The sequence below is a fragment of the Urocitellus parryii genome, chromosome 6 (genome assembly GCF_045843805.1).
Source record: "Urocitellus parryii isolate mUroPar1 chromosome 6, mUroPar1.hap1, whole genome shotgun sequence".
Lineage (NCBI taxonomy): Eukaryota > Metazoa > Chordata > Mammalia > Rodentia > Sciuridae > Urocitellus > Urocitellus parryii.
The window spans coordinates 131866839-131880588 of record NC_135536.1 but is presented as its reverse complement, the minus strand read 5'-3'; the positions used below and the strand labels follow the sequence as shown (position 1 = coordinate 131880588).

At 37.9% G+C, this 13750-nt stretch overlaps 1 protein-coding gene across 1 annotated transcript in view; it reads left to right on the top strand.

Moving 5' to 3' along the window:
- Positions 1-12594, top strand: part of Pde8a (phosphodiesterase 8A) — a 154679-nt gene extending 142085 nt beyond the window's left edge. Inside the window, exons 19-22 of the mRNA XM_026388247.2 lie at positions 1427-1559; positions 3765-3932; positions 10615-10744; positions 11322-12594. Coding sequence (XP_026244032.2) covers positions 1427-1559; positions 3765-3932; positions 10615-10744; positions 11322-11428 — 538 coding nt within the window. The 3' untranslated portion in view covers positions 11429-12594. The remainder of the gene's footprint in view (positions 1-1426; positions 1560-3764; positions 3933-10614; positions 10745-11321) is intronic.
- The last annotated feature ends 1156 nt before the right edge of the window (positions 12595-13750 follow it).

Below are 13750 nucleotides of genomic sequence, written 5' to 3'. Positions count from 1 at the left end.
TTCAGAAAGTGGCATCTTACACATTCACCTGAAGCCACTCCTGTGCCCACTGTGCCCAGTGGTTCTCCTCACCATTGTCTATTTATGTGTCATTTCCTTGGAGAGGTGATCTTCCTTCCCTGGTCCCTCACACTCAGTTAAGCCTTCTAATTATGCAATCCCAATTTCATTCATAGCATGTATCACATTTTTATTAAATAATTTTTAAGTTTACTTGTATAATATTTGATCAGATTTTCAAGCTCTGTAAGGTCTTGGGTGTCATGTCACTGTATCTTCCCTATGTAGTCCAGTTAGCACCTGGTACATAGTAGGGACATAGAACATATCAGCTGAAGAAAGAAAATGTTTTAGTTTGTGTTTTTAAGAAAGTTTTTTTTTAAATATTTATTTTTTAGGTGTAGATGGACACAACACAATGCCTTTATTTTTATGTGGTGCCAAGGATCGAACCCGGGTCTCGCCCATGCTAGGCAAGCGCTCTACCGCTGAGCCACAATCCCAGCCCTTAAGAAAGTTTTATATGGGATTGTAAGGATATGCCAATTTCCCAAAACTACCTCCTGCTCTATCCTAGGAATTTAGAGATGGACTTGGGTTTCATTCACATTCACCTGTAGATACATCATTTCATTCATCTTTGGAAAAATATGTAAAACCCTGCTAACTTTAGTTTCCAGGTAAAGGAACAAGATGACTGCAGAAAAGAAGTTGAACAGAGACTTTGTTCTATACTCTTTTATACCTTTTGAATTTTGAATTATATGGATTGCTTCTTCAAAAAATACAAATTTAAAAATATTAAAAACAAAGGCTACAGGAAGAGTTGTGAAGTACTCTGTGATTTTCTCAGCTCTCAGAAGGTCTAGCCTCGAAGTTCTTTGGGTAGTAACATTTTGGATCACAGGGTACATTGTATTTGTTTTTGTTTTGTTTTGTTTTTTTAATATTTTTTAGTTGCCAATGGATTTTTTACTTTGTGTATTTATATGCGGTGCTGAGAATCAAACCCAGGGTTTCACACATGCCAGGTAAGCGCTCTACCACTGAGCCACAACCCAGTCCCATAGGGTACATTCTTAATGAAGATGGAGATCCGTGATTTTAAGAACAGGTCTTGTTCACTGACTATGACATGTCTTATTTGTTCTGAGAACTAATATGCACTATACTACAGGGGACAATAAGGTGAACATTGCAGCACCACAATCTTGCCCATAAGCTTCTGATATGAACTTTTGTTTGGGTTCCCTTTGCTAATGATGTAGGCACTAACCTATAATTTCTGCATTCTTTCAAAGTGAGACTTGCAGTGGCATTGTACTTGTAGCCATAGTGGAGATGCATCCTGAATAACAGATTGTTTCCAGGAGTACCTGTCTGGATAAATAACCTATAGCAGCCTCTTATTTGTCATCTGAAACAGGAATGACTATCGGACACTGCGCCAGAATATTATTGACATGGTCTTAGCCACAGAAATGACAAAGCACTTTGAACATGTCAACAAATTTGTTAATAGTGTTAACAAGCCCTTGGCAACACTAGAACAAGATGAGGTAAGTGAAATTTATTTAAAGAGGACCCATATCTGGGCCTCCTGTGCCTATGTGTTGTGCATAACATGGATCACAAGTCCCTGAGCCATGTGAGGGGCTTCCTTAGAGGGATCACTGAATTGGTTTTTGTTTTTGCAGTATGAGAGAGTGGACTAAGGGCCCCACATGTTCTAGGCCAGCATTCTACAGCTGAACTACATCCCCAGCCCTGAATTGGTTTTCATTTGGTAAAAAATCATTTGAGTATAAAAACTTAGCAGAAAGAGTTGAGTGAAAACTCACCATTCCTGCTCCCTTTCTCATAAATATCTCCTCTCTTCTCTTCTTGGGCATTCTAGGGCCAGTTGGAGCCTTTTCTCGGACACTCCCCACTGAGGCACATTCATTCCATGGTAGCAACAGCTCCCCTCACAGTAGGGTGGGGTCAGGAAGGACCCTGAATTTGGGTCACAGGGCGACATTTTTGCTCCTCATTTGTGGATTTGAGGCATGAAATCCACAACTACCTGGCAACGATAACATTAAACATCTAGCCAGGCAGGAGACCCTAGCTGTGGAAACAGGCATGGCTCAGTGCTCGCCCTAGTTTTCAGTACCATTTCCGTTTCTATACAGTGGGGACGGGGAAGCTTAAGGCATAAGATGGATGGGCATCACACCTATCATCACATCAGATCCACTGTGAGAGCAGCAACTGAGGCCCTCAAGAGAGGGCCATCTCTGAGCAGAGAACAATAAAGGAGATAATGCTGTCTCCAAATTTATTATTGTTCTATGGTTGACTTGAAAATTTGGGTCCTCCTTCAGCAACCTTTGCCAGTCAGGTGTTCAACTCCTCCACGTTGGGTAGTGGAGTTTTTGACCTTAGTTCATCCTCTTCAGAACTGTCATGATAGCCATCCTATTCAGAGGGGCTTCATCTACTATCAATCCTGTGTTGATGTGAGCATTGGGGTTAGTAGCTGGTCAGAAATTACCTTAGTGCACCTGAACTACTAAAGGAATCTTCCTTCCAGATAAATGGAGACATGTATGACCATAATTTCTAGCTTCACACCAACCTCAATGGACCCTGCCTGGCAAGAGTTAGTTCCATTAAACCTCTTATTCATAATGTGTCTTCCAATGAGCTCCTATGCTTTTATGTTTTTAACAGATTAACTGTCACCATTTGCTTTTTCATCCACTTTGAGAATAGTTAAAAGACCACCCTAAAGTAATTTAAAGAACACTTGTGACCTTGCCATGTATTTCACTGCTCGTTACTAGTTATTACCTAACACCTTGATGGTAGATCTGTCCCTGCTGAAATGGTACTGTTGGGCCTCCTTCAACTGCTGTTGCACATTGAAATCACATGTCTAAATCAGTTAATAAGGGAACACTGCTCAAAAGGGAGTGATCGCTCTGTCATTGCTGACTGCCCTAATACTCTTCCAACCCAAGTTCTCTTCAGAGTGCCTACAGCCAGGTGGTCTGTTACACTATGGACCAGGGCTCCTCGTGAAGGAGACAGCATGTGAGTGGGAGGATGTGGGACCAAAAGGTAGAACTTAAGTTCTTATCCTGGCTTAGCTGGGGAGCTCTGGATTGGTTACTTCACCTCTGATCCCAGTGTTCTTTTATAAAATTTAATAGTAAAATTTTCCACGTTCTCCATAAAGTCTTCTTGTGAGTGGAAATTAAAAGAGAATGACTTAAGTCTTTTGTACATCAAAAACTTTATAGCAGCATAATGGAATATCACTATATCTGAATGATCTAGGTATACTGAAGGCTAAAAATTCCCCAAACACACCTATCAGAGGCCTGTGTTGTAGGAAGCAGGAAGCCTGAGGGACCACAAGAACCCCTTTGTTATGAGGATGGAGAAATTGTTTTATTTTTTTCCAGTTCATACTTTTTTTTAGTAAGTATAATAAAAAAATAAAACTGATCTTCAGTAAAAAAGAGGGAAAGAGAAATAGTGGAACAGAAAGAAAAAGGCAACTGTGAAAGATTTAGGAGTAAGAGGAAAAGAAGGTAGAGGCAAGGGGAAGGGTGTGTGCGCCAGCCCCTGGTCCTGCTGAGCTGTTTTGTGAGTCCCTTAACTGTATGGATCCTGGCCAAAGCGTTTTTGTGCTTACAGTGGGGCCCTACCAAGTAAGAGGGGGCTTGGCACAAAGGACCCATTTTTGATCACTTTGAATTCTTCTCATGTTTCAGGAAACTGAAAAAGACCAGGAAGCCGTAAACACTATGCTCAGGGCTCCAGAGAACCGCACTCTGATCAAACGAATGCTGATTAAATGTGCTGATGTGTCCAACCCCTGCCGGCCCCTGGAGCACTGCATTGAGTGGGCTGCACGCATCTCAGAAGAATATTTTTCTCAGGTAAGATGGTGCCTCGTAAGTACCTTGACACACACACAGATGGAAATCATCAGTGGTAAAGGACTTAAAACTAGAAAATAGAATTCTTAAAGAAATCCTGTCCCTGAAGAACATTTCTTGTATTGCATATTTACTGATAATGAATTTTGTTTTCATTTATCTGAGAACTTGTTTATTCTGTCTTCATTCTTACAGAAATTTTTACTGGGTATGGAATCCTAGGTTGACAGATTTCTCCTAAAAACACTTTAAGGGAGTCATCTGTCCTCCATATTCTCTTGGGTTAGGGAAAAAAAAATCAGAACATATATTATCTAAGAATTTTCCAGATTTGATAGAGGACATGCATACAGATTCTTAAAGCCTGTTGAGGATTAAATTGTGAGGCATGTCATAGGCAAGTCAAAGATAAAGGAAAAAAATCTTGAAATTGGCCAGAGAAAAATAATACTTGACTTATAAGAAGAAAAATGATCTCATGTTTTCTGACTTCCTGTCAGAAACCGTGAAGGCCAGAAGACACTGAAACATCTTTAAATTTCTATTAGAAGAAAATTGTCAACCCAGAACTTTATATCCAGTGAAATGTCCTTCAAGAATCAAAGAAAAATATTTCAAAAAATTCTCAGATAAGGAAAAACTAATACATTACCTGTAAATCTACAATACAAGAATTGCTAAAGGAAGTGCTTAAGGCTGAAAGGAAATGATGTGCCAACCTGGATCTTCAAGAAGGAATGAAAAGCACCTAAACAGGTAAATACCTGGGTGACTTTTTTGTTCTCTAAATTTCTCTGAATACATAGGACCATTTTAAGCAAAAGTTCTAACACTGTATCATAGAATGTATAATGTATAGCTGTAAGGTCTATATGACAACTGAAACTAAGAATGAAAGAAAGAAAATAGACTTAACAAAGGTCCAAGGCTTCTAGATTTTACACAAAGTGTTACAGTATTAGCTCAGTGGAGTCCAATGTGAAGGATACATATTGTAATCCCAAGAGCAATCACTGTAGTCTAAAAACTAATAGACATACTATAATGGAATTGAAAATATATTAAAATAGAATATTTCAAGGGAGAAACAGGAAAAAAAACAAGGGAACAAAGAAAACAGTAGCATGCTAGCTCTGACAAACAATATCAATACTATTAAATTCATTTCCATTAAAATGTTAGTGGACAAAACACTTCCCTTACAAGGACATTCTTCAGGATTGGTTTAAAAAAACAAAACAATACCCAACTATACAGAGTCTAGAGGACATATCTTAAATATAAAGAACAGATAGGTTTAGAATAAATAGATGGAAGAAGATATACCATGCAGATTATAAGTATAAGAAGACTGGACTGGCCATATTAATTTCAGACAAAATAGACATCAAAACAAAGGATATTTCCAGAGATAAAATGGGAGACTTTATAATGATAAAAGGTTCAGTTCTGTAAGAACACATAAAAATTATAAATGTATAGAAACCTAATATCAGTTTCAAAATAAATGAAGCAAAAATGACAGAATCAAAGAAATAGACAATTCTACAATCAGATTTTAAAACCCCCTTTCATCTATTGACAGAACCAGATTAAAATATCAGTGAAGACACAAGAGATCTAAATAAGGTCTGCCAACTGACTTAAGTTACTACTTAGAGAACACAGAGGCTGTCTGCAGGACACACAGCCTTTAACTAAAAGGGTGCACACACCAAGATGGAGCATGGGCTGGGCCTTCAGAAAGGATTAAAATCAGATGGAGGCCAGGCACGGTGGTGCACTCCTATAATCCCAGAGGCTCGGGAGGCTGAGGCAGGAGGATCATAAATTCAAAGCCAGCACACAAAAAAACAACATTATATCTCAGTAAGATTAGCTTTGTTCTGTTAAAGGTGCAATATATATATATATAATGAATGAATCTGCAAGCTTTTCATTTGCATTCAGAATATGCACATGAATGAAATAACTTTTATTTGTATAAACCTAGATACATGGAAAATGGATATAAGAACAAAATATATATGGGGAAGTTGGTAGATATATAGCTAAATGGGTGCAATTGTAATAAAACTTATTTTTTACTTAAAAAAAAAAATTCAAAGCCAGCCTCAGCAAAAGTGAGAGGCATTAAGCAACTCAGTGAGTTCCTGTCTCTAAATAAAATTCAAAATAGGGCTGGGGATGTGGCTCAGTTGTTGAGTGCCCCTGAGTTCATTCCTTGGTACCCACTTCCCGCAAAAAAAAAAAAAAAAAATCAGATGGAGGAGCAGAGACTGGAAGACAGGGTGGGAAATCAGGTCCCTCGCCTCTTCCCTTTGTTGCTAGGGATGGGTTCCAGGAGGGAGGCTTCCCCAGAAGATGAACCAAGACACATTCAAAGTGCACAGCCTTGACCTCTGAATTCCCATTATTAAACTTCTGGAAAACTGACATAGAGAAATGGGGGATGGAGGCTCATTGCCTAATTCATGCTCTCATTTCCATGTGGTCTTCGGTGATGAGCTTCACCACTGATCTAATCTCCCTCTGGTCCTCCTTCACTGTGTACCTAACTACAGCAGTCCTATGATCACCCCTTAGGACCACATGTACATGCATCAGCAGAGGAGCTGGGTCTTGTTTAGAAGGTCTTGCAGTCCTGGCCCTCACCTTTATGTGAAATAATTGGCTTTTGGATTTTCTGAAGAAGAACAGTAGAGCTAAGGATACAGCCAGCAATAGGGTGAGGTTGCTTTCAGGGCCTTAAGTGCCGAACATAGGTATCCTAAAAGCTAGGACTAAACATTCAAGAGTCTGGTTGGTTGGTTGGTTTTTGCTTTTCACTCAAGGTTTCAAAGCAGAGGCTGAAGCTGGCATGGGGGTGCCTGTCAGCAATCCAAGTGACTCGAGAGGCTAAGGCAGGAGGATCACAAGGTTGAGGCCGGTCTGAAATAATTTTCCTATGTACATATATGAACACACCATAGTAAATCCCAGCATTGTGTACATCCATAAGCATGGGGTCCTACTCAGAATAAGATATATTCCATGCTTCTATAATTATATCAAAATGAATTCTACTCTCATGTATAATAAAAAGAACCAATAAAAATTTTAAAAAGGTTTGAGGCTAGCCTGGGGGGGGGGATCAGATGGAATATGTTCTCTGACCACAGTGCAATTAAATCAGAAATAATTAAAAGTAAGATATCTAGGAAAATACCAAACATTTAGAAGTCAAACACTTCTGAATAACTCATGGGTCAAGTATAAGGCAAATGAGAAAATAATTAGAATTAAATGATAATAAAAGTAAAATTTTGGGATGCAGCTTAAACAGTGCTTAGAGGAAAATTTATAATTTTACTTTACTATTGGGGAAAAAGAAATACCTCAAGCTACTAGAAAACAGTAAAAATTTAAAGCCAAAAGTTGGTTCTTTAATAAGATTAATTAATGAAATTGGTAAGTACACCCAGACTAATCAAGAGGAAGAGAGATCACAAATAACCAATATCAGAAATTAAAGGGGGATAGTCACAATAAATCTCAGACTTTAGAAGGATAATAAATAATTGTGAACTTTATACTAACATTTGACAACTTAAAGGACAGATTCCTTGAAACCTACCAAAACTAACCCATGTAAATCCTTTTTAAAGAAACCCTATTAAAAAACTCTCCCACAAAGAAAACTGAGGAATCTTTATATCAACCTTTTAAGTAAGAAATAATGTCCCTCTTACAGATTGTAACAAGAAATAGAGAATCTCATTTTATGAGGCCTGTTACCTAAAACTGACAGAGAAAATACCAGGAGAAAAAAAATCACAGTTTATTATTCTCATGAGCATGGATACAGACATTTAATCAAATTAATATGTAGAGGGGATAATATGTCATCACCAAATCAGGTTGTTCCCAGTAATGCAATGTTAATTTACTACTAGAAAAACAAATTATTTTAAATTATCTTACTAAGTAAATGAAGGAGAAAAAACACGAGATTATAGGTACAGAAAAACAATGTCAATTCAACATTCACTCATCATAGAAACTATTAGCAAACTTGAACTAGATGGAAATTACTTTTTAAAAAAAAATCACAAAAACTTAGCTAACATTATATATTTAATGGTGCAGTATTGAATCCCCAAGATTGGATATAAGGCAAGGGTGCCTATTCTTGCCATGACAATAAACAAGGGGAAAAAAACAGTCATAAAGAACAGAAAATAGTATAAATGTTTGTTCTATTTGCAGGTGACACTTTTTTATGTAAAAATTCCAAAGGAAGGTGCAAAAATTACTAGCATTAATAGGTAAATTTGATTTAACAATATCAATATACCTCAGTCAATTGTGTTTTATGTACTAGCAGCAATCAGAAAATGAAACTATTGTATTTTATGTACTAGCAGCAATCAGAAAATGAAACTAAAAATACAGTCCTGTTTATAATAGCAAAAAGCAAAAAATTACTTACAGATGACTAGACCTTAACAATGAAAACCACAAAACATTGCTGAGAAATTAACGAACACCTGAATAAATGGGGAGGTATATACTATGTTCATATATCAGAAGGTACAAATGCTAAGATTTGATTTCTCCCAGATTGATGTCTCAATTTGATACAATCCCAGTTGGAGAATTTGAAAACATGGAATCTGAATTGTATATGGAAATGTGAAGGATCTTGAATAAGTAAAGCAAACTTAAAAAACAAAAAGTTGGAAGACTTAATATCTGGCTTCAATACAGTAACCAACACAGTGTGGTACTAGTGTAAAGATAGCAGATACATCTAAGGAAAGAAATAGAAACAGATCACATTTATACAAACGGTAGGGAAAGCAAATTTTTTTCAGTAAGTGTTGTTAGAGTGAGAGGATATCTCTGTGCCAAGAAAACAAAAGAACCACAACTCCTCCTGTCTCATGCCATAATTATCAGTTCACAGTGAATCATAGATTTGTATACAAAAGCTAAAACCATGAAACTTTTAGAAACCACAGCAGAATGTCCTCAGTGACTTGGAAATGGACAAAGATGTCTTAGGTACAGAAAGCAATAACCATAAAAAGAAAATTGGACTTTGCTAAAAATTATACTTATCCAGTGATGGGGATGTAGTTCAGTTGGCAGAGCACTTGCCTAGCATGCACAGGGTCCTGGGTTCAAGCCTCAACCCCTAACCACTACCACCAAAAAAAAAAAACCTGTTCATCCAAACACAGCCAAGAAAATGAGTAGGCAAGTCACACTGGAAGAAAGTATTCACACTTCATTTCTGACAAAGAACTCTGTCCAGGGTATTTAAAGAACTACAACATAATAGTAAAAGATAAACACCAATAAAAAATGGGCAATTATTTTACTAGACATTTCACAAAAGAAAATACTATGAATGGGGCTGGGATTGTGGCTCAGCGGTAGAGCGCTCACCTAGCACTGGTGGGACCCAGGTTCGATCCTTAGCACCACATTAAAATAAAGGCATTGTGTTGTGTCCATCTGCACCTAAAAAGTAAATATTTTAAAAATACTATGAATGGCCAATAAGCACATAAAAAAGTACTACACATCATTATTCATCAGGAAAATTGAAATTAATATTACCACATATCCAGCAGAATGGCTAACAATTTAAAAATTGACCAGATGTTGGTGAAAATGTGAGGTAACTAGACTGCTATCAGTGACAGGTATATAAAATTCTGCAAGCACTTTGGGACACAAATTTCTTTCCTTTTTTGTGGTAAAATTTATATACATAAAATTTACTGTTTAGATCATGTAGGTTTTTTCTTTATTCTTTTATTGAAGTGTATATGCATTGATTTTCATGTGTTGAACCATCCTTACATTCCAGGAAAAAATTCTGCGGTCATGGTCCTTTTAATATACAAAATTCATCCTAGTATTTTGTTGAGGATTTTTATATCAACATTCATAAAGTATTCTGGCCTATAGTTTTTCTGGTAGCGTCTTTGTCTGGCTTTGTTGATACAGTGCTGCTCAATTTCAGAATGAGTTAGAAAGTGTTTCTTCCTGTCCAACTTCTTGGAAGAGCTTGAGAAGGACTCTTAATTCTTTAAATATTTGTTTTGTTTTTGGTGGTGCTGGGGATTGAACTCAGGGCCTTATGCCTGCTAGGCAGATGCTCCACCACTGAGCTACATCCCCAGCCCCTTAATTCTTTAAAAATGTTTCATAGAATTCACCAGTGAAGCCATCTGACCCAGAATTTCTTTTGTATGAAGGATTTTTAGCTATTGATCCAATCTCCTTACTAGTTAGAGGTCTATTCAGAACCTTTTTAAGTAAGATAATTCAGTGGTAGATAAGAAGCAGCCACTAGGTGCTTCTCTGTGAAAGGGGCTGTTTCTTACTCTGGAGCCCAATTATGGGGGGCTTCCCCACAATGGAAGGATGGCAATAGACAGCTGGCTGACTGTAGATACCATTTGAAACTCTTACCTAAAAGACTTCTAGATTTTGGATTGAGTTGGGGGATCCTCACGCCCCTCGGCATGGAATCCTTCCCACTCAGAACAACGGGGCATCTAGTTAGCTTGATTAGCGCTGTGCAGCTTCTCACCACAAGCTACTGGGGGATGTCAGGGGAGGGCTGCTCAGAAGTGGGATGGAGCCAGACATGGACCTGGAGACCTGGACATTTTCTGCTTTGCAGACTGATGAAGAGAAGCAGCAGAACTTGCCTGTGGTAATGCCGGTTTTTGACAGAAACACCTGCAGCATCCCCAAATCCCAGATCTCTTTTATAGATTACTTCATCACAGACATGTTTGATGCTTGGGACGGTAAGAAATCTTATAGCATATCTTCCTTTAAAAAAACAAGGAACTGCATATTAAATAGCAAATAGTGCATCTGAACCCAGAACACACTTTGGGGCTTAGACTTTTAAGAGGGGATGAGAAGAAATGAACCATCATTGAGGGATGGGTGTTCTTTGTGCATTTTCTCACTAATATCCCAACCTGCAGGAGGGGGTAAAAAGCCTATTAAATAAAAGATCATCAGAGAAAAAGATCCCACTGATATTCCCTGGGCTCCTTGTGCCCTGAGAACTACACAACAGATAAATGCCAGATCAGGGAAGCTGACCAGAGTGCTAGGGCTGGTTCAGGAGTTGACTTCATTCCAGCTTCTGGGTGTGTTTTCCCACATCTCCTTGGCATTATGTACTCATCTGTCTCTGTTCCTTAAAATGCTCTCACTAAAACTGGGGGCTGAGGTGTGGCTCAGTGGTGAGCTCTTGCCTAGAATTGTGCAGGGTTCTGGGTTCCATCCCCAGTCTAGGAAAAAAAAAAAAAAAAGCCTAAATCTGTTAAACAAAGTCACAAAAGGACATTGCATTCCTGTCTTTCTCTCCAGCCTTTGTGGACCTTCCTGACTTAATGCAGCATCTTGACAACAACTTTAAATACTGGAAAGGATTGGATGAAATGAAGCTTCGGAGCCTCCGACCTCCTCCTGAGTAGAACAGGAGGCCTCATGGGCCCTGAAATCTTGTGCCTCCAGTCATTTGCAATTCCTGAGGGCAGCCAGAGTTCCTTAGGCCTTCAGTATTAAGCAGAACCATTCCCTCATCTGCAAAGCCTGTAAAACACATGGTGACATCAGTAACCACCTGCAGCCACCATCCGATGCCATAATGTGAGCCTTGGCCACTAGCAAGGGCTGCAGGGGCTCTTCAGAAAAGCACTTGAGAACCAGTTTGCATCAGCCTCCTGTTCACATGAAGCCTCGGTCATACCTACAGAGGGGTACTGATGGATTTCCTGCCAGTGACAGACTGTCTGGCTGCAAACAGTTGCTCTCAAATATGTTCAGCACTTCAGAATAGCTAGTGGCAATCGGATCTTTAGCAACTTTTTTCACATCATAGAAGGTGCAATCACTTACTTTGGAACACTACTGAAAGTGACTTCTCTTTTAAAATTGAGTAGCAAATAAACAAAAGAGAAATTTTGTAGTTGATTATTAATCAATTATTAAAAATGTTTATTTATTTTATTGGAAGTTCATATTTTCTATGAGTTTAAAAACACTTCAAAGCCAAAGCCAACATCACACGCCATGACCAAATTTACACGATTGGTATCATTATGCATTACTTGGTGTACAAACATTTTCATAATGCAAATTAAAAATGATACGTTTTTACTTCACTATAGAAATATTTGTGTATGTTAAACTCCTTTCTGATTGATACTATTAGAAAAAAAAATGGTTTGGTTTGGACTTATAGTAGAGAACTAAAGGAGAAGGCGCCTTTCATCATATAGAATCTAGGCTCTAAACAGGCTGATTGATGTGCTTTGCAAGTGACATCCCAAAGAAAAATTACACCCTTCTTGATTTGTAAAGAAATATTAGGACTTACAACTTTTTCTTAAAATTCCATAATTGAATTTCCAAAAGTCTGCTTCATTTTGTACTGTTTCTAAAAAATATTCCCTATAAAAACAAAATGCAAACAAACATGGGATATTTAATGAATTGACATTTTATAACCAACCAGTTTTCATCTGCAGTGGGGAATCTTTGATTCCAGAAATTTATAAGGGTTCTGTATCTTCACATTTTGAATAAACATAATGCCATAAAAAATGACACTTGATGACAGGTCAAAGCATTAGTTGTTTCATTTTAAGCTGGTATGTTTTTTCCAGATAAAAATGAAATTAAACTTTTTGTTTTTAAGAAATTATTTGTTGCCCTTTCTTTGGGTTAATCTTTTTCTCACCAAATACATCTTTATTTTACAGATCAGATTAGTAAGATTTTCCAAGGTGACATGAGTCCAGATGATTATTTTGAAAATAATTGGAATTAACTTTAATTCAACAGCCTAGGGCACATGAGAGGGATGACAGAGAGACTTTGCTCAAAGATGGGTCTTTGGGTACCTGGTACCCATTAAGAGATGTCAGAACAGTGGAGGGCCAACAGGGCCAGCCTGAAGGGGTCTCTTTGTCTAGGGAAACAAAGGATCCTTTTTTCCTTTATGAAGGCAGTCTGATCTTTGTGTACTGAGCTAGGTAGAAAGCTCTCTCCTCCTCCTCCAGGTGCCAAGAACAAAAAGAAAATGAACCACATGAGCAACTCAGCCATCATGAGGTTGGAGACAGCAGTGCATATAATATATGGAATTTTCACCACAAAGAACCAATAGTAATTGAATAATCTGAAAGAGACACCAAGCTGCATATGCTTAACTTGTCTGAAGAGATAAAAGAAGTAATTAACTACAATAAACCAAGAGAATTTTTTAACAGAATAGATAAATTTGGAAAAGAACCATATAGACTATCAAGCTACGGATAATATAGTCAAACAGTATATAGGTTTAATGGGAAACCAGATATGACTAAAAAGAGAATTTGTAAATTGGAAGACAAGTCAAGGACTCGCTTAGAGTGTAGTATAGAGAAATAAAAATGGAAGATACCAAAAGAAAACTTAAAATATGAGGGTAGAATGAAATACTTCAAAATATGTTTAACAGATCCAGAAAGGAGAATAAATGGGGAGAGGCACTACTCAGAGGAAGACTGAGAGTTCCTCGTGATGAATTCCAAGTAGGATATGTGTTAGCTTTCCATTACTGTGACAAATACCTGATCAACTTTGCTTATACTTTTGGAGGTTTCAGACCATGACCTATTGGCCCTGTTGCTTTGGACCTTTGGCAGCCAATCATACTAGAGCAAGGCTGCTCATCTCATGGTAGGCAATTGAGGGAGAGGAAGAGGAGGGACTGGGATCCCACTGTCCCCTTCAAGGGCAGTTCTCAATGA